Raw genomic sequence first — 20,728 nt, forward strand, 5'->3', positions numbered from 1 at the left:
GTGGTCCTGTAAAATGGATCTGTAGAGATAAATAACTGGTTTTGTTCTTCCTGGCGCTGTGTAGACATGGACACCGTTGGTTAAAATTGTTGATTGACTTTCCCCTGGGCAGCTCTGCTGATATAGAGGATCACCTCGTCCAGTGTCGCACTGCCTCCAGCAACCAGACAGGCGAACTGCCCATCACAGCCATGTATGGTGATATTCCAAAGAGACTGAATAATGTCTTCTACAGCTACACAGAGGATCCAAACATCACCATCGTGTGCCCAGACAAGAGCTTCCTAGGGTGAGATGGCTTTTAAGTTATAAGAAAGAAAAAAATCTAACCAGTTATAAATATTTCCTGAAAGGAGGACGATGTAATGCAGTGGGTTTAGAACGCTGTTCCTTCACCCCAGGAACATGAGTTCTGATCCAGTCCAGTTTTTGGACTGACACAAATCTTGGAAGTATAGTGAACAGTGAGGAGGATAGTGATTGACTTCAAGAGGACATAGACAGGCTGCAGAAATGGGCGGACACGTGGCAGATAAAAATTTAACGCAGAAAAGTGCAAAGTGATACATTTTGGTAGGTAGAATGAGGAGAGGCAATACAAACTAATGGGTACAATTCTAAAGGGGGTGCAGGAACAGAGAGACCTGGGGGTATATTTTCACATATTGTTGAAGGTGGCAGGACAGGTTGATACAGCGGTTAAAAAAGCATACGGGATCCCGGGCTTCATAAATAGAGGCTTAGGGGGCTATATTTGATTGATTTGCGCTTCCCATTAGCGCCCTAAGAGGGCGCTAACGGGGCGCAAATCAACTAGCGCCTGGGCGTGGCACCGCTTACGCCTCCCGCAATATTCAGCGGGAGGTTAGCGGCGGCGCTGCGCCATCGGCGATGATGTCATTGCCGTGCGCAGCGCCCTGCTCGCGTTTCGGCTGTAACATTGGGTGGCGCCCCCCCCCCCCCCCCGACTTACCGCTGGATGTTATGTCCATCAGGGTCAGGGGGCCCTACCTGCGGCCGTAGCAGACGGCCATTTTTGTTGCTGGCCGCCTGCCAGCACCTGCCCCGTTACTGTCCCTGGCCCCCGTGAAGCCCCCCCGTGGGGTGCCGGCTGCTCTCTGTGAGCCCGGCACTCCTCTTGAGTGCCGAGGCTCATTTGCCGGCACTCCCGATCCCTGGTGGCCCAGCTGGGCACCGGGGCACGTTGCGCCAGGCCCCTCCCCTTTAATAAGGGGTGGAAGGCCTGCCGTACCACGGCGCGAGGTGCCGCAGCGCTTCCAGTAGCGCCCCTCTTCCCTCTCGGGGCGCTACCTCGGAAAATCGGCCACGGGGGCACTAACTTTTTCGGGTTTGGCCCCAGTGAAGGTAGTGTCCCAAAGGGGGCGCTACCCAAGTTTTACCCCTTAGAGTACAAAAACAAGGAAGTTATGATGAACCTTTATAAAACACTGGTCTGACCTTAACTGGAGTATCCTGTCCAATTCTGGGCACCGCACTTTAGGAAGGATGTGAACGCCTTAGCGAGGGTGCAGAAAAGATTTATAAGAATGGTCCCAGGGATGAGGGACTTCAGTTACGAGGATAGACTGGAGAAGCTGGGGTTGTTCTCCTTAGAACAGAGAAGGTTGAGAGGAGATTTGTTAGAGGTGTTCAAAATCGTGAGCGGTCTGGACAGAGTAGATAGAGAGAAACTTCCCATTGGCGGAAGGGTCGAGAACCAGAGGACACAGATTTAAGGTGATTGGCAGAAGATCCAAAGGCGACATGAGGAAAAACCTTTTTACACAGCGAGTGGTTAGGATCTGGAATGCACTGCCCAAGAGGGTGGTGAAGGCAGACTCCATCATGGCTTTCAAAAGGGAGTTGGATAAGTACCTGAAGGAAAACATTTGCAGGGCTATGGGGAAAGGGCAGGGGATTGGAACTAGCTGAAGTGCTCTCGCAGAGAGCCGACACGGGCTCGACGGACCGAATGGTTACAGCACAGAAGGAGGCCATTCTATGATTCTATCCAGCCGAGACTGAGACTGGCAAAGTCTCCTTCGTCAGTTAGCGGCGAGGCTCCTAAGTCAAATACGTTTGGACAGTCCCAAACCAGTCCCTAGTGGACATGGATCCTCAGCCCAAAACTGCACATTGCTCGAGAATGGCTGGGAAAGTTTTCTTGGTGCACATGGAGGAAAGGTTGCGGTGAAGCAGCATTGTGAACCCTGCGATTCTCAATAATGTCCCAATGCAGCATCCAAGCAGCAGTCTTGAGGTAGCATCAAGTCAGGGCGGGCGGAGAGTCAGCCGGGGCGGGCGGAGAGTCAGCCAGGGCGGGCGGAGAGTCAACCAGAGCGGGCGGAGAGCCAGAGCTGATTTGTTTGTCTCCTCTCTGGTGCATGCTGGAGACTTCAGCTTGGATGGAGCTTTAGAACAGCCTTTTGTCTAATGTTAGAGTTCCTGGTGAAGGCACATCGTTGGCATTTACCTGGGAGGGACAGCTCGAGACTAACGTTGCGTGCTTCGGGTGGAACAGTGTTTGATTCCTCGGTGCTGTCATCCCTCAACTCAATGGGCCCAAAATAAATAAATCATTTTTCTTTTTTGGACCACCCACAATACTGAGTCCAGGAGCTGCTGTCTCCTTTACCACCCACAATACTGAGTGCACGAGCTGCTGTCTCCTTTACCACCCACAATACTGAGTCCACGAGCTGCTGTCTCCTTTACCACCCACAATACTGAGTCCACGAGCTGCTGTCTCCTTTACCATCCCCAGTACTGAGTCCACGAGCTGCTGTTTCCTTTACCACCCACAATACTGAGTCCACGAGCTGCTGTCTCCTTTACCACCCACAATACTGAGTCTACGAGCTGCTGTCTCCTTTACCACCCACAGTACTGAGTCCACGAGCTGCTGGCTCCTTTACCACCCACAATACTGAGTCCACGAGCTGCTGTCTCCTTTACCATCCCCAGTACTGTGTCCACGAGCTGCTGTCTCCTTTACCACCCACAATACTGAGTCCACGAGCTGCTGTCTCCTTTACCACCCACAATACTGAGTCCACGAGCTGCTGTCTCCTTTACCATCCCCAGTACTGTGTCCACGAGCTGCTGTCTCCTTTACCACCCACAATACTGAGTCCACGAGCTGCTGTCTCCTTTACCACCCACAATACTGAGTCCACGAGCTGCTGTCTCCTTTACCACCCACAATACTGAGTCCACGAGCTGCTGTCTCCTTTACCACCCACAATACTGAGTCCACGAGCTGCTGTCTCCTTTACCATCCACAATACTGAGTCCACGAGCTGCTGTCTCCTTTACCACCCACAATACTGAGTCCACGAGCTGCTGTCTCCTTTACCACCCACAATACTGAGTCCACGAGCTGCTGTCTCCTTTACCACCCACAGTACTGAGTCCACGAGCTGCTGTCTCCTTTACCATCCACAGTACTGAGTCCACGAGCTGCTGTCTCCTTTACCACCCACAATACTGAGTCCACGAGCTGCTGTCTCCTTTACCACCCACAGTACTGAGTCCACGAGCTGCTGTCTCCTTTACCATCCCCAGTACTGAGTCCAGGAGCTGCTGTCTCCTTTACCATCCCCAGTACTGAGTCCACGAGCTGCTGTCTCCTTTACCACCCACAGTACTGAGTCCACGAGCTGCTGTCTCCTTTACCATCCACAGTACTGAGTCCACGAGCTGCTGTCTCCTTTACCACCCACAATACTGTGTCCACGAGCTGCTGTCTCCTTTACCACCCACAATACTGTGTCCACGAGCTGCTGTCTCCTTTACCACCCACAATACTGAGTCCACGAGCTGCTGTCTCCTTTACCACCCACAGTACTGTGTCCACGAGCTGCTGTCTCCTTTACCATCCACAATACTGTGTCCACGAGCTGCTGTCTCCTTTACCACCCACAGTACTGTGTCCACGAGCTGCTGTCTCCTTTACCACCCACAGTACTGAGTCCACGAGCTGCTGTCTCCTTTACCATCCACAGTACTGTGTCCACGAGCTGCTGTCTCCTTTACCATCCACAATACTGTGTCCACGAGCTGCTGTCTCCTTTACCATCCACAGTACTGAGTCCACGAGCTGCTGTCTCCTTTACCACCCACAGTACTGAGTCCACGAGCTGCTGTCTCCTTTACCATCCCCAGTACTGAGTCCATGAGCTGCTGTCTCCTTTACCATCCCCAGTACTGAGTCCATGAGCTGCTGTCTCCTTTACCATCCCCAGTACTGAGTCCATGAGCTGCTGTCTCCTTTACCACCCACAGTACTGAGCCCACGAGCTGCTGTCTCCTTTACCACCCACAATACTGAGCCCACGAGCTGCTGTCTCCTTTACCACCCCCAGTACTGTGTCCACGAGCTGCTGTCTCCTTTACCATCCACAATACTGAGTCCACGAGCTGCTGTCTCCTTTACCATCCACAATACTGAGTCCACGAGCTGCTGTCTCCTTTACCATCCACAGTACTGAGTCCACGAGCTGCTGTCTCCTTTACCACCCACAATACTGAGTCCACGAGCTGCTGTCTCCTCTACCACCCACAGTACTGAGTACACGAGCTGCTGTCTCCTTTACCACCCACAGTACTGAGTCCACGAGCTGCTGTCTCCTTTACCATCCACAGTACTGTGTCCACGAGCTGCTGTCTCCTTTACCATCCCCAGTACTGAGTCCATGAGCTGCTGTCTCCTTTACCATCCACAGTACTGAGTCCACGAGCTGCTGTCTCCTTTACCATCCCCAGTACTGAGTCCACGAGCTGCTGTCTCCTTTACCACCCACAGTACTGAGTCCACGAGCTGCTGTCTCCTTTACCATCCCCAGTACTGAGTCCAGGAGCTGCTGTCTCCTTTACCACCCACAGTACTGAGTCCACGAGCTGCTGTCTCCTTTACCATCCACAGTACTGAGTCCACGAGCTGCTGTCTCCTTTACCACCCACAATACTGTGTCCACGAGCTGCTGTCTCCTTTACCACCCACAATACTGTGTCCACGAGCTGCTGTCTCCTTTACCACCCACAATACTGAGTCCACGAGCTGCTGTCTCCTTTACCACCCACAGTACTGTGTCCACGAGCTGCTGTCTCCTTTACCATCCACAATACTGTGTCCACGAGCTGCTGTCTCCTTTACCATCCACAGTACTGAGTCCACGAGCTGCTGTCTCCTTTACCATCCACAGTACTGAGTCCATGAGCTGCTGTCTCCTTTACCACCCACAGTACTGAGCCCACGAGCTGCTGTCTCCTTTACCACCCACAATACTGAGCCCACGAGCTGCTGTCTCCTTTACCACCCACAGTACTGAGTCCACGAGCTGCTGTCTCCTTTACCACCCACAATACTGAGTCCACGAGCTGCTGTCTCCTTTACCACCCCCAGTACTGAGTCCGCGAGCTGCTGTCTCCTTTACCATCCACAGTACTGAGTCCACGAGCTGCTGTCTCCTTTACCACCCACAGTACTGAGTCCACGAGCTGCTGTCTCCTTTACCACCCACAGTACTGAGTCCATGAGCTGCTGTCTCCTTTACCACCCCCAGTACTGAGTCCGCGAGCTGCTGTCTCCTTTACCATCCACAGTACTGAGTCCACGAGCTGCTGTCTCCTTTACCACCCACAGTACTGAGTCCACGAGCTGCTGTCTCCTTTACCACCCACAGTACTGAGTCCATGAGCTGCTGTCTCCTTTACCATCCCCAGTACTGAGTCCATGAGCTGCTGTCTCCTTTACCATCCCCAGTACTGAGTCCACGAGCTGCTGTCTCCTTTACCACCCACAATACTGAGTCCACGAGCTGCTGTCTCCTTAACCACCCACAATACTGAGTCCACGAGCTGCTGTCTCCTTTACCACCCACAGTACTGTGTCCACGAGCTGCTGTCTCCTTTACCACCCACAATACTGAGTCCACGAGCTGCTGTCTCCTTTACCACCCACAATACTGAGTCCACGAGCTGCTGTCTCCTTTACCACCCACAATACTGAGTCCACGAGCTGCTGTCTCCTTTACCACCCACAGTACTGAGTCCACGAGCTGCTGTCTCCTTTACCACCCACAATACTGAGTCCACGAGCTGCTGTCTCCTTTACCATCCACAGTACTGAGTCCAGGAGCTGCTGTCTCCTTTACCACCCACAGTACTGAGTCCACGAGCTGCTGTCTCCTTTACCACCCACAATACTGAGTCCACGAGCTGCTGTCTCCTTTACCATCCACAGTACTGAGTCCACGAGCTGCTGTCTCCTTTACCACCCACAGTACTGAGTCCAGGAGCTGCTGTCTCCTTTACCACCCACAGTACTGAGTCCACGAGCTGCTGTCTCCTTTACCACCCACAATACTGAGTCCACGAGCTGCTGTCTCCTTTACCACCCACAATACTGAGTCCACGAGCTGCTGTCTCCTTTACCACCCACAATACTGAGTCCACGAGCTGCTGTCTCCTTTACCATCCACAGTACTGAGTCCACGAGCTGCTGTCTCCTTTACCACCCACAATACTGAGTCCACGAGCTGCTGTCTCCTTTACCACCCACAATACTGAGTCCACGAGCTGCTGTCTCCTTTACCACCCACAATACTGAGTCCACGAGCTGCTGTCTCCTTTATAACTCTCCGTACTCTTCATTAAAGTGCTTTGTGTTTCACTCTCTGGTTCAAAACTCTGTAAACACTTGAAGTTCACAGATTTTCAGCCCCCTTGAGGTGCCACCAGTCTTGAAAGAGGGAGTCTTTGTAATCTGGAGAAATAGAGTGGTGACCTTACATGTGAAAATATGCAGTTTATGATGAACCGGCGATCGTAAAAGTGGACAAGAAAAATCTAAATATAACACCCTCTCCTCAATTCTAACACATTGCAGTTTCCATGGAGATGGGGTTATCCACTCGGTTTTGGCCCCCTCATGGGCTCTATCTGGGTGAAAGCTCACGCGCACTCACCTGCTTTCTCAAATCAGCTGGTATCCGTGCAGGAAAGTTAGTGAGGAATGTACTGAAGGAAAAACGGTAAATCAGTTAACAAGGAAAAGAACCCAAATTGATGGGCACAGTCATTAGCGAGAAACACTTAACGAGACTTTCTGTGTGGCTGAGGCTGTTAACCCATTCTGTGATCTGTTTCAGTGGAGGGAGAGTGATCAGTGTATATGGGCAGAACTTGGATGCAGTGCAAACACCTCAGATGATGGTCCAGTTAATCCCAAAGGAACGGCGGCGGAGATCGTTATCCAAGTCAGGAAGCTGGGCGAGAGAGCGGGAACGCAGGACGACAAAGGAAAGCCGCTGCACTGAAAGGAGTCAACGCAAGGTGAGAGGATCGGGTTTCATTGACTCTGTAAGATGGTGCAGTAAAGGGCAATGTTTACAACCAAGATCTTCAATTCAACTGGGAGATCTGGATTAAGGCAGGCACTCAACCTGGAGTAAGGCAGGCACTCTCGACAGGGAATCCTGGAGTAAGGCGATCACTCTTGACAGGGAATCCTGGAGTAAGGCAGGAACTCTCGACAGGGAATCCTGGAGTAAGGCGATCACTCTCGACAGGGAATCCTGGAGTAAGGCAGGCACTCTCGACAGGGAATCCTGGAGTAAGGCAGGCACTCTCAATAGGGAATCCTGGATAAGTGGTAGGGTCAGACTCCAGAGGCAAGTCTTGATGCCCAGCCGGCCCATACTCTCCCTTGGGAACTGCATTGCCTTTCAGCTAGTCACAAGATGGCGTAGCGTCTGTGGACTAACAGCCCACTATCCCACCAAAAGTGGAAGCTTAGCTACAGGGGTGAGAGGTGTCGGGGGATGGGTAACACACAGCTGCACGGATTAGAAAAGATCAAAACGAAGAAGGCATTGCTATTCATTATTTTTTTAAACGTGAGTTGTGCAATTTGAATATGAAAGTTTCACAATTGAAATTGTTGTTTTTCTTTATTGTGACTGAATCAGCCAGCTGCAGCCTTTGATACTCAAGGTGAGGTTAAATCATTCAGACAGCTTGAAACTATGACCTATTTACCAGTAATTTTACCAGCTTATCTCCTGTTGTATTCATTGGCTGGGGATCAAACGAGAGACTTAATTCTGATACTGTGTGATCTTTCCTGGTGTAATCATTATCTAGTTTTGCCTGTTAGCTGACTGTCTGATCCCTAATCAGCAGCACCAGAGTCACATGTTGATGTTGTTAACAACATGTCACCTGAATATTCCATAACATCACCCCACCCACTCCCAGCTCCTTGATATTTTTGGTCAACTAAGGATAAATTACTTTCACAAGATGCCAGGTTCAGAAAGGTCTCTTTGAGGGAGGGTTAACATTGGCTGCATGAATCGTTACCTGTGATCCTAAACACTTCTAAGTAACTTGAGGACTTGGTACTCTCCCTCGGGCCTCCCACCCCCTGCCCATCCAACTCTTTCCCTGCTAACGCTCCTGTGAAGTGCCTTGGGATGGTTTACTATGTTAAAGACACTACAGTATATAAATGCAAGTTGTGTGTAATGCTGAATTCCTGTCTGACTGAGATATAGCGGCATTATTCTCCTCTGTGTTCTTTTCAGTTCTTTGAGTTCTGTCAGGTGAACTCCTCCTCCTTCATGACTTGTAAAACGCCATCAATCGAAGCCCCCGTCAGCGATGCGGTGATCACCGTGCACTTCATCATGGATAACCTGTGCTTCGATTTCAATGAGATCAGTCCAACCAAGTTCACATACAAGCCTGACCCTATCCTGAAGCCACTAAATGCGGATGACCCTTCAAAGCCGTACAGGCACAAACCAGGAAGTGTCCTTTCTGTTGAGGTATGGAGACTTTCTAAAGTGATTTTTTTTCAGTAGTTGGTGTGTAACAGAGAAGGAATTATCTTGACAGCAAATGTACTAAATGCAGGAAACTCTCGTTTAAACGGCGCCTAAATATCCGGAATTCTCTATTAACCGGCAAAATTCTCACTCTGAAAACAACACCTCACTAACCGGCAATGTTGCCAAGTCCGAGTCTCCCGCGGTGGCCGAGTTAGTCAGTGGGGGTAGTTCTCCAAACTGCCACTACTCGGCGGCTTGGCGCTGTCGGAAGTCGGAACACCTCAATACCCCTGTAACAGGAGTCTGACTCTCCCGCGCTGCTGGTAGTCTCTTCTGATCCCCCATTTTACAGGGGTACTGTGTGTCTCCCACGCTGCTGGTAGTCATTGCATTGCATTACCCTCAACTGGCAGTACTGTACTTAATCAAGCATCTTCCACCATCCATTTAACACAACATTCTGTAGATGAGTACCCAATTACTGTATACTGCACATTTCTTGATTTTTTCATTTTTCTTTGTTAAAAATAGCCTCGGTAGATAACCCTCTCCGTCATCCAGAATTTTTGATCAACCGGCAACACGCCAGTCCCATCAGTGCCGGATAGCAAAGAGTTTCCTGTAGCTGATATTTCTTGGATTCTGCATTTGTATTTTTGAGGGACTGGTGGCAAAAGATATATTTGAAGTAATCTTCAATTTGACCTACTTGACCTCGTCCTCACCAATCTACCTGTCGCAGATGCATTTGTCCATGACAGTATTGGTAGCAGTGACCACCGCACAGTCATTGTGGAGACAAAGTCCCGTCTTCACACTGAAGACACCCTCCATCGTGTTGTGTGGCACTACCACCGTGCTAAGTGGGACAGATTCAGAACAGATCTAGCAGCTCAAAACTGGGCATACATGAGGTGCTGTGGGCCATCAGTAGCAGCAGAATTGTATTCCACCACAATCTGCAACCTCATGGCCCAGCATATCCCTCACTCTACCATTACCATCAAGCCAGGGGACCAATCCTGGTTCAATAAGGAGTGTAAAAGAGCATGCCAGGAGCAGCACCAGGTGTACCTTAAAATGAGGTGCCAACCTGGGGAAGCTGCAACACAGGACTACATGCATGCTAAGCAGTGGAAGCAGCATGCTATAGACAGGGCTAAGTGATCCCACAATCAACAGATCAGATCAAAGCTCTGCAGTCCTGCCACATCCAGTCGTGAATGGTGGTGGGCCATTAAACAACTAACGGGAGGAGGAGGCTCCATGAATATCCCCATCCTCAATGATAGTGGAACCCAGCGCATGAATGCAAAAGACAAGGCTGAAGTGTTTGCAACCATCTTCAGCCAGAAGTGCCGAGTGGATGATCCATATCGGCCTACTCCCGAGGTCCCCACCATCACAGAAGCCAGTCTTCAGCCAATTCGATTCACTCCACGTGATATCAAGAAACAGCTGAGCGCACTGGATACAGCAAAGGCTATGGGCCCTGACAACACCCCAGCTATCGTGCTGAAGACTTGTGCTCCAGAACTAGCCGTGCCTCTAGCCAAGCTGTTCCAGTACAGCGACAACACTGGCATCTATCTGACAATGTGGAAAACTGCCTAGGTATGTCCTGTCCACAAAAAGCAGGATAAATCCAATCCGGCGAATTACCGCCCCATCAGTCTACTCTCAATCAACAGTAAAGTGATGGAAGGTGTCATCAACAGTGCTATCAAGCGGCACTTACTCACCAATAACCTGCTCACAGATGCCAAGTTTGGGTTCTGCCAAGACCACTCAGCTCCCGACCTCATTACAGCCTTGGTCCAAACATGGACAAAGGAGCTGAATTCCAGAGGTGAGGTGAGAGTGACTGCCCTTGACATCAAGGCAGCATTTGACCGAGTGTGGCATCAAGGAGCCCTAGTAAAACTGAAGTCAATGGGAATCGGGGGGGAAAACGCTCCACTGGCTGGAGTCATACCTAGCACAAAGGAAGATGGTTGTGGTGGTTGAAGGTCAATCATCACAGCCCCAGGACATCACTGCAGGAGTTCCTCAGGGCAGTGTCCTAGGCCCAACCATCTTCAGCTGCTTCATCAATGACCTTCTCTCCAACATAAGGTCAGAAATGGGGATGTTCGCTGATGACTGCACAGTGTTCAGCGCCATTCACAATTCCTCAGATAATGAAGCAGTCCATGCCCACATGCAGCAAGACCTGGACGATGTTCAGGCTTGGGCTGATAAGTGGCAGGTAACATTCGCACCACAGAAGTGCCAGGCAATGACTATCTCCAACAAGCGAGAGTCTAACCACCTCCACTTGACATTCAACGGTATTACCATCGCCAACTCCCCCACCATCAACATCCTGGGGGTCACTGTTGACCAGAAACTTAACTGGACCAGCCACATAAATACTGTGGCAACAAGAGCAGGTCAGCGGCTAGGTATTCTGCGGTGAGTGTCTCACCTCCTGACTCCCCAAAGCCTTTCCACCATCTACAAGTGTGATGGAATACTCTCCACTTGCTTGGATGAGTGCAGCTCCAAAAACACTCGAAGCTCGACACCATCCAGGACAAAGCAGCCCGCTTGATTGGCACCCCATCCACCACCTTAAACATTCACTCCCTCCACCACCGGCGTACCGTGGCTGCAGTGTGTACCATCTACAAGATGCACTGCAGCAACTCACCAAGGCTTCTTCAGCGGCACCTCCCAAACCCGTGACCTCTTCCATCTAGAAGGACAAGGGCAGCAGGCGCATGGGAACACCACCACCTCCAAGTTCCCCTCCAAGTCACACACCATCCTGACTTAGTATATCGCCGATCCTTCATCGTCACTGGGTCAAAATCCTGGAACTCCCTCCCTAACAGGACTGTGGGAGTACCTTCACCACACGGACTTCAGCGGTTCAAGAAGGCGGCTCACCACCACTTTCTCAAGGACAATTAATGCTGGCCTTGCCAGCGACGCCCACATCCCATATACGAATAAAAAATTTTTTTTTACATCCCCTCATCTTCCCCCCCCCCCCCCCCCCTTTTTTTTAATCACACACCGCTATTGTTTAGGCATCTCTAGTCAGGTGATCACAATAATCCATCAATACTCTATCATATTCTTCAAAAATTATATTTCACGTGTAAGTACGTTTGCCCCACTTAAAAGTTTAGATTGCGTTTTGAGGGAGGTCCCTGCTGTTTGAGACAATAGGCTTAAGATTCCTCCCCACTCTACTTCATAGATGAAAGAGGTGTTGATACCCATGCATTCCAATAACTTCCCTCAAATACCCCAACTGGATCAGAATACATCCCCCCTCACTGAGGTGTGATCGTGTTCCCCTCTCTGATACTACTACAACCCGCCACAAGGTCTGACCATATTTCCCTCTCAAGCAGTTGACCTCCTGGCAAGGTCGGACAATATTTCATTCTCTGCAGCACCCCTCTGGGTTTGGCACCCCACCCCACAAGTCTGACTGTATTCTTCTTCACATAAAGCTAGGCTGACACTCCAGTGCAGTGCTGAGGGAGTGCTGCACTGACGGAGGTGCCGTCTTTCAGATGAGACGTTAAACTGAGGTCCCGTCTGCTCTAATAATAACAACAGAAAATGCTGGAAAAACTCAGCAGGCCAGGCAACATCCGTGGAGAGAAATTAGAGTCGACGTTTCGGGTCGAAACCCTTTTTCAAAACTGGAAAGGAAGTGAAATAGATCGAAGGCAGGGCTGCGATAGAACAAAAGAAGTAAAGAGGCATTAAGAGGTATCCAAAACCAGACGAGATGGTAATAGGGCAGTGGAGACAAAAGACGGCTCAGATTAGGTGTGAAGTGTACTGGCAGGATGAGAGACAGCTGCCATGTGGGAGAGAGAAAAAAAAGGGAAAGTGGGGGGGGGGAAAACCCAAAACAAAGGGGTGGAAAAAAAATAAAAGTAAAAATGTAATAGGGGCCGAGGTTTTGACCTGAAATTGTTGAACTCGATATTGAGTCCGGAAGGCTGCAAAGTGCCTAATCGGAAGATGAGGTGCTGTTCCTCGAGTTTACGTTGAGCTTCCGTGGAACAATGCAAGAGGCCAAGGACAGTGAGGTCCGAGTGGGAATGGAGCGGTGAATTAAAATGACAGGCGACCGGAAGCTCGGGGTCACCCTTACGGACTGAACGGAGGTGTTCCGCAAAGCGGTCACCCAATCTGCATTTGGTCTCCCCAATGTAGAGGAGACCGCATTGTGAGCAGCGAATACAGTATACTAGATTGCAAGAAGTACAAGTAAATCGCTGTTTCACCTGGAAGGGGTGTTTGGGACCCTGGACAGTGGAAGGGCAAAGGTAATGGGGCAGGTGTTACATCCCCTGCGCTTGCATGGGAAGGTGCCAGGCGAAGGGGAAGGGCTGCTGGGGGTGATAGAGGGGTGGACTACGGTGTCTCGGAGGGAGCGGTCCTAACGGAATGCTGAAAGGGGAGGGGAAGATACGTTTGGTGGTGGGATCACTTTGGAGGTAGCGGAAATGGTGGAGGATGATCTGTTGAATGTGGAGGCTGGTGGGGTGAAAGGTGAGGACAAGGGGAACCCTATCGTGGTTCCGGGAGGGAGGGGCAGGGGTGAGGGCAGAAGTGCGGGAGATAGAACGGACACGGTCGAGGGCCGTCTGCTCTCTCAGGCAGACATTAAAGATCCCACGGCACTATTTTGAAGACGAGCAGGGGAGTTATCCCCGGTGTCCTGGGCCAATATTTCTCCCTCAACCAACATAACAAAAACAGATTATCTGGTCATTTTCACATTGCTGTTTGTGGGAGCTTGCTGTGGGCAGATTGGCTGCTGTGTTTCCTACATTACAACAGTGTCTACACTCCAAAAGTACTTCATTTGCTGTAAAGCGCTTTGAGACGTCTGGTGGTCGTGAAAGGCGCTATACAAATGCAAGTCTTCCTTTTCTTTTCAATACCCCACTATTGTCTTATTTTATTTCACTCTCTCTTATCCACTGTGAATGAAACCCATTTCCTACCCTTTAAGATCTTCTGTGCCTAACCTACTTTTGACTTCTTTTCCTCCCCTGTTTTTTTTGTCTTCAGGGAGAAAACCTGGACCTCGCAATTACGAAGGAAGAGGTGGTTGCCATGGTGGGTGAGGGGATTTGCGTTGTGAGAACTCTGACTGGAAACCACCTGTACTGCGAGCCGCCCCTGGAGCAGCCTGTGCCACGAAGGAGGCGAAAGCGTGAAAGCACGGACACGCTGCCAGAATTTATTGTACGCTACATGTTCCTCCCTCTTGTACATGGCCTAGGTTACAGCCGATGGGGAATGTTACTGGGCAGTCGTTAAGCCAAAATAAAAACCCACAGTTATCAGTTAACATTGAAATCTCTCTCATACACATTTTGCTGCAATATTTTTTTCCCTCTTTCTGTCTTGCGTTCCTTCATTCTCTTGTTCTTGTCTCGCAGGTGCAAATGGGAAAGCTGAATTTCACGCTGGGGAAGATCCAATATGATGCAGAGAGTCCATCTAATTTCCCACTGGAGGCCCAGATTGGACTCGGAGTGGGAGCATCCATCGTCGCACTGATTGTCCTGATCATTGTCCTTATCTACAGGTAGGGAATGGTGAACAATGTCCTCACTAAGGCTTAGAGGTTCAAACAGATTAGTTAAACCTCCCAACCATCTTCCCATCTACAGGAAACTTTCTGATATCCGGCACTGACGGGACCGAGCTGGTGCCGTACCATCAAAAGTGCCGGACATACCAGCATAATGTTGAAACATACGGAACTGAAAAGCTCCGTGTGAATCAACAAACCCTGTTGCTTAGCAACAGCTTCAAAACAGTCAGCTGCAGCTGCAAGCGTCTCCAGCTGAAGCTGTTGCTATAGCTACAGACCTTGCAGTGCCTGACTGGGGAAAAAAAAAAGCAACGAGAACTAAAAAAAAACTTATAGAAAACGGCTCCTAATTTTTGCCGTTAGATCGAGTATTCCGGACATATAAACTCCGGATAAACCAAAGTTTCCTGTAGTAGAAATATTAATGGCCATTCAAGAGCCGCAAAGGATGGTCTAATTTGTGGTTAATGGTATTTGATGCTAGCACTACTAATTGTCTCCTGTCCCTGCAGCGCTTAAGGATTCAATGTGAAATGAGTTGGGAAATTGGTGGGGATTCATTAATTTCTCTCCCACAAGCCATTCATTATTATCCACTCGTCTACAAGGTGGCGAGCCAATGAAAGTTATCCCAACTAACAGATGGAGTAACATGGAAGCCCACAGCCCCAAATGTGTTGCATTCATTATAACTGCCAGGCACCAGCTTTACCTTTGTAGCACCTTTCTCCTTTATTCATTCCCAGGATGTGGGCGTCGCTGGCAAGGCCAGCATTTATTGCCCTCCCTAATTGTCCTTGAGAAGATAGTGGTGAGCCGCCGCCTTGAACCGCTGCAGTCCACGTGGTGAGGGTACTCCCACAGTGCGGTTAGGAAAGGAGCTGGTGTGCCTTTGTCATGTCCGAATCCGGTGCTGAGGTCGATGCCGGGTGGTCCGTCCGGTTTTATTCTTATTATTGTTTTTCATCGTGGTTTGATACAACTGAGTGGCTTGCTGGGCCATTTCAGAGGGTAGTTAAGAGCCAACCACATTGCTGTGGGTCTGGAGCCACAAATAGGCCAGACTGGGTAAGGACGGCAGATTTCCTTCCCTAAAGGACATTAGTGAACCAGATGGGTTTTTACGACATTCGGGTAGTTTCATGGTCACCATTACTGATACTAGCTTCTTAATCCAGATTTATTTAATTAATTAATTAACTGAATTTAAATTCCCCAGCTCCCAGTCCTCTTCTGGATTTTCTGCTGGGAAAGATCTTTTAGATTAGAAGGGAGCAATTTATATTGAGTGTGACAGGTCTGGTATCCCTGGTCCTGGCAGTGTTGCCATTACAAGTTCAGATGCACTTTTATATATGGCAGCCTCAACAGTGCTTCCCTCTTGTGTCAATGTGCCTGGTGGTCGTCTCCTGTCCCTCACAAAGTCAGAAATGTTAGCCTCATAAGGACAGTGGTTCTAAGCCATAACTTTGTATAAATTCCACTAACCCACCCTGTTCTGCGAATGATGTGCTCCTCGTTCTCTACCTGACAGGCGGAAAAGTAAACAGGCCCTAAGAGACTACAAGAAAGTACAGATCCAGCTGGAAAATCTGGAGACGAGTGTCCGTGATCGATGCAAGAAGGAGTTCACAGGTAATCCAGCTGTGTGTGTGCGCGTGTTTATAAAAAAAAAAAAAAAACAATACAAGTGATGTAGCAAGACGTCCCTACTTTTATACTCCATCTCCCTTTATTGCAAGGGGGATGGAGTATAAAAGTAGGGAAGTCTTGCTACAACTGTACTTCTTCTTAGGCAGTCCCTCAGAACCGAGGATAACTTGCTTCCACACTAAAAATGAGTTCTCAGGTGACTGATGAGTCCAATGCGGGACCTACAGTCTCTGTCACAGGTGGGGCAGACGGTGGTTGAACGGGTGGGTGGGGTGCTTGGGTTGACGTGCGCTCCTTTCGCTGTTTGCGCTTGGCTTCCGCTTGCTCCCGGCGAAGAGACTCGAGGTATTCGGCGCCTTCCCGGATGCTTCTCCTCCACTTTTTGTGCGGTCTTGGGCCAGGGATTCAAAGGTGTCGGTGGGGATGTTGCACTTTTTCAAGGAGGCTTTGAGGGTGTTCTTGAAGCGTTTCCTCTGCCCACCTGGGGCTCTCTTGCCGTGTCGGAGCTCTGAGTAGAGCGCTTGTTTTGGGAGTCTCGTATCGGGCATGCGGAAGACCCGTGACCCGTCCATCGGAGCTGATCTAGCATGGTCAAAGCTTCGATGCTGGGGATGTTGGCCTGAGCGAGAACACTGACGTTGGTGCGCCTATCCTGCCAATGGATTTGCAGGATCTTGCGGAGGCAGCATTGGTGGTACCTCTCCAGTGCTTTGAGGTGCCTGCTGTACATGGCCCATGTCTCTGAGGCATACAGGAGGGCGGGTATTACTACTGCTCTGTAGACCATGAGCTTGGTGCCGGGTTTGAGGTCCTGGTCTTCAAACGCTCTCCCTCAGGCGACCGAAGGCTGCACTGGCACACTGAAGGTGGTGTTGGACTTCGTCATCGACGTCTGCCCTTGTTGACAGTAGGCTCCCAAGATATGGAAAGTGGTCCACGTTGTCCAAGGCCTTGTCATGGATTTTGATAATCGGGGGGCAGCACTGTGTGGCGGGGGCAGGTTGGTAGAGGACCTTTGTCTTACGGCTGTTTAGTGTAAGGCCCATGCTCTCGTACGCTTCGGTGAAGGTGTTAACGATGGTTTGGAGTTCGACCTCCGAGTGTGCGCAGACGCAAGCATCGTCTGCATACTGTAATTCGATGACCGAGGACGGGATGACCTTGGATCTGGACTGGAGGTGACGGAGGTTGAACAGTTTCCCGTTTGTTCTGTAAATTAGCTCCACTCCAGTGGGGAGCTTACTGAGGGTGAGATGGAGCATTGCAGCAAGGAAGATGGAGAAGAGCTTTGGTGCGATGACCCAGCCTTGCTTGACCCTGGTCCGTACATGAATTGGGTCTGTGGTGGAACCGTTTGGTCAGGATCACGGCTTGCATGTCGTCGTGAAGCAGGCGGAGGATGGTGACAAACTTTTGAGGGCAGCCGAATTTAAGGAGGACACTCCATAATCCCTCATGGTTGACAGTGTCAAAGGCCTTTGTGAGGTCAAAGAAGGCCATGTACAGCGGTTGGCGCTGTTCCCTGCATTTCTCTTGTAATTGGCGCGCGGTGACGATCATGTCCATTGTGCCCCTTAGTGGGCGAAATCCGCATTGCGACTCTGGGAGGAGCTCTTCAGCCACTGGGAGAAGGTGATTGAGGAGGATTCTTGCGATGACTTTCCCTGTGGCAGACAGCAGGGAAACTCCTCTGTAATTACCGCAATCAGACTTGTCACCTTTCGTGAAGATGGTCACAATTACGGTGTCTCGGATCCCCTGGCATACTCTCCTCCTTCCAGATAAGAGAAATGAGTTAATGAATTAACGCCAGTAGTGCTTCTCCACCATGGTTTAGCACCTCGGCAGAGATTCCATCTGCTCCTGAGGCCTTGTTGTTCTTCAGTTGTCGGATGGCCTTTTCAACCTCATGCCGGGCTGGGGTTGTGCTGAGATGGTGGCGGGTAGCATGCTGCGGGATGGAGTTGAGGACACTCGCGTCGAAGACAGAGTCTCGGTTAAGGAGATCTTCGAAGTGCTCCTTCCAGCGGGCACTGACTGTCTCCCTGCCCTTGATGAGTACCTCTCCATTCTTGGCCCGCAGTGGGGTAGGACCTTGGGTGCTTGCGCCGTAGGTGGTCTTGACTGCGCTAAAGAATCCACGCACACCGTGGTTGTCGGCTAGCTGCTGGATCTCCTGCACTTTCTCCACCCACCGCCTGTTCTTTAGGTCGCGAGTTTTTTGTTGGACCTTGGCCTTCAGGCGTCTGTAGAGCTGCTTTCTTGTTCTCGCGTTGTGTTGCTGTTTCCAGATCAGGAATGCCTTGCGCTTGCGGCTGTACAGGGCGCTGGTGAGGCCACACCCGGAGTACTGCGTGCAGTTTTGGTCTCCTTATTTAAGGAGGGATATACTTGCATTGGAGGCAGTTCAGAGAAGGTTCACTAGGTTGATTCCTGGGATGAAGGGGTTGTCTTATGGGGAAAGGTTGAGCCTGTACTCATTGGAGTTTAGAAGAATGAGAGGTGATCTTATTGAAACATATAAGATTCTGAGGGGCCTCGACAGGGTAGATGCAGGGAGGATGTTTCCCCTAGTGGGGGAATATAGAACTAGGGGGCATAGTTTCAGACTAAGGGGTCGCCCATTTAAAACAGAGATGAGGAGGAATTTCTTCTCTGAGGGTTGTGAATCTTTGGAATTCTCTGCCCCAGAGAGCTGTGGAGACGGAGTCATTGAATATATTCAAGATGGAGATAGAAATGTATTTGAGCTACAGGGGAGTCGAGGGTTATGGGAGTGGGCAGGGAAGTGGAGTTGAGGTCAAGATCAGATCAGCCATGATCTTATTGAATGGCGGAGCAGGCTCGAGGGGCCAAATGACCTACTCCTGCTCCTATTTCTTATGTTCTTATGAAATAACTTCAACGTGCCAGTACTGCATTTTATTTGTTATTAAACAAGTTTTACTTATTTCTCTGAATGTCTCTTCAATCTGTTTCTAAATTGCTAATACAATGTTCTTTTCTTGCAATTTGTAATAAACTTTTAAAAGATCTCATGACTGAAATGATGGACCTATCCAGTGATCTGGTTGGAACAGGAATTCCTTTTCTGGATTACAAGACCTATGCCGAGCGAATCTTTTTCCCAGGACACAGAGAGTCACCCCTGCAGCGGGATCTGGATGTTCCCGAATCTCGGCGCCAGACAGTGGAACAGGGGCTTGTCCAGCTTTCGAATTTATTGAATAGCAAGCTTTTCCTCACCAAGGTAAAAGAAAGTACTTTGGCTCAGAATGCGTGTGTGTGTTTGTATAACAGTGTCCACACATTGTGTTTATATGTACATGTAACAGGGAGGCAACAAGACAGTAGTCTCAATGGGCAAAACCAGTTGTAAATTATTCTGTTCTTAGTCACAAGAAGATATTGTATGACCTGGAGAAGGCAATGAGTGGCATTCCTAACAAATTTGAAGGTGTGCTGGTGTTTCACTATTGATGCCATCTTGTACATCAATGTGGGGGAAAGGGAACTTATTGTTCTTGTCATGTTCAGGGATTTTTTTGACCAGTTTTCCACAAAGGATTTGGAAAGCTGAGAAAACACCTCCGACCCATTGAATTGGAACGGCTTTGATTCCTTTTCTGGCTGAGAATATTAAGAGATAAAGAGACAGAAGCAGGCGGGCAGAGAGAGATTTACTGAAACCGGTTGCTGCACGGGCATTCACGTTTTTTTAAAGAGAAAGCATCAAATGATTTCACCAAGACTAAGTGGCCCGAAACACTACAGGAACAATTAGCTGTGGGGAAGCGTGGCGTATTCTTTATTTTGTGTCATGATATGAAGACAAGTTGCATTTGAATTAAGTGAGTCCGATCATAACTGCAGTTCCGTTTGTTCACCTTACTGCGGAGTAGAGCAGTTTTATTCACTTATATTGAGCCTTGTCTCCCCAAGTTCTTGCTCGGTCCACCTTCGAAGGGATGGAAGAAGCAATCCTGTGAAGGATAGAAACATAGAAACATAGAAGATAGGAGCAGGAGCAGGCCATTCGGCCCTTCGAGCCTGCTCCGCCATTCAACGAGAACATGGCTGATCATCCAAACCCTAGCAACCGGTCCCTACACCGACAGCCATCCCACCCAAGCCCTATCCCCGTAACCCCACGTATTTAATCCCCCCTAACACTAAGGGTCAATTTTAATCATGGCCAATCAACCTAACCCGCACATCTTTGGACTGTGGGAGGAAACCGGAGCACCCGGAGAAAACCCACGCAAACACGGGGAGAATGTGCAAACTCCACACAGACAGTCACCCGAGGCCGGATTTGAACCCGGGTCCCTGGCGCTGTGAGGCAACAGTGCTAACCACCATGCCACCGTGCAGCCAGTGGGATGGGAATATATAGTCCAGATCACACAGGAAATGCTATTGTTCAATCCCTGGGTTATGCTGTTGTGCAAGTAGATACAGAACAGTGAGTCAACTGCCCTAAACGTAAGGATGCGCCAACTGCTTATGGGAGAGACTGTCGCCACTGAACCCGAGAAGATATCTGCAGCCACTTTCACTCGAACCAGCATCTTTTGTCCACTTCAAAACTCGGGGGGCGGGGGGGTTGCATTTTTTTAAA

General features: G+C 49.8%; 1 protein-coding gene across 2 annotated transcripts in view; it reads left to right on the top strand.

Annotated features, from left to right (window-relative positions):
* The window catches only part of LOC147111227 (plexin-B1-like), a 246,671-nt gene that overhangs the window by 197,785 nt on the left and 28,158 nt on the right, over positions 1-20,728 (top strand). For both annotated transcript variants that reach the window (XM_086001911.1, XM_086001910.1), the window contains exons 19-25: positions 113-289; positions 7,152-7,335; positions 8,589-8,831; positions 13,923-14,099; positions 14,297-14,445; positions 15,989-16,089; positions 19,140-19,357. In XM_086001911.1, the coding sequence (XP_085858037.1) occupies positions 113-289; positions 7,152-7,335; positions 8,589-8,831; positions 13,923-14,099; positions 14,297-14,445; positions 15,989-16,089; positions 19,140-19,357 (1,249 nt within the window). The remainder of the gene's footprint in view (positions 1-112; positions 290-7,151; positions 7,336-8,588; positions 8,832-13,922; positions 14,100-14,296; positions 14,446-15,988; positions 16,090-19,139; positions 19,358-20,728) is intronic.

Source organism: Somniosus microcephalus, chromosome 11 (assembly GCF_052327205.1).
Source record: "Somniosus microcephalus isolate GS21.2 chromosome 11, FLI_Smic_1.0, whole genome shotgun sequence".
Lineage (NCBI taxonomy): Eukaryota > Metazoa > Chordata > Chondrichthyes > Squaliformes > Somniosidae > Somniosus > Somniosus microcephalus.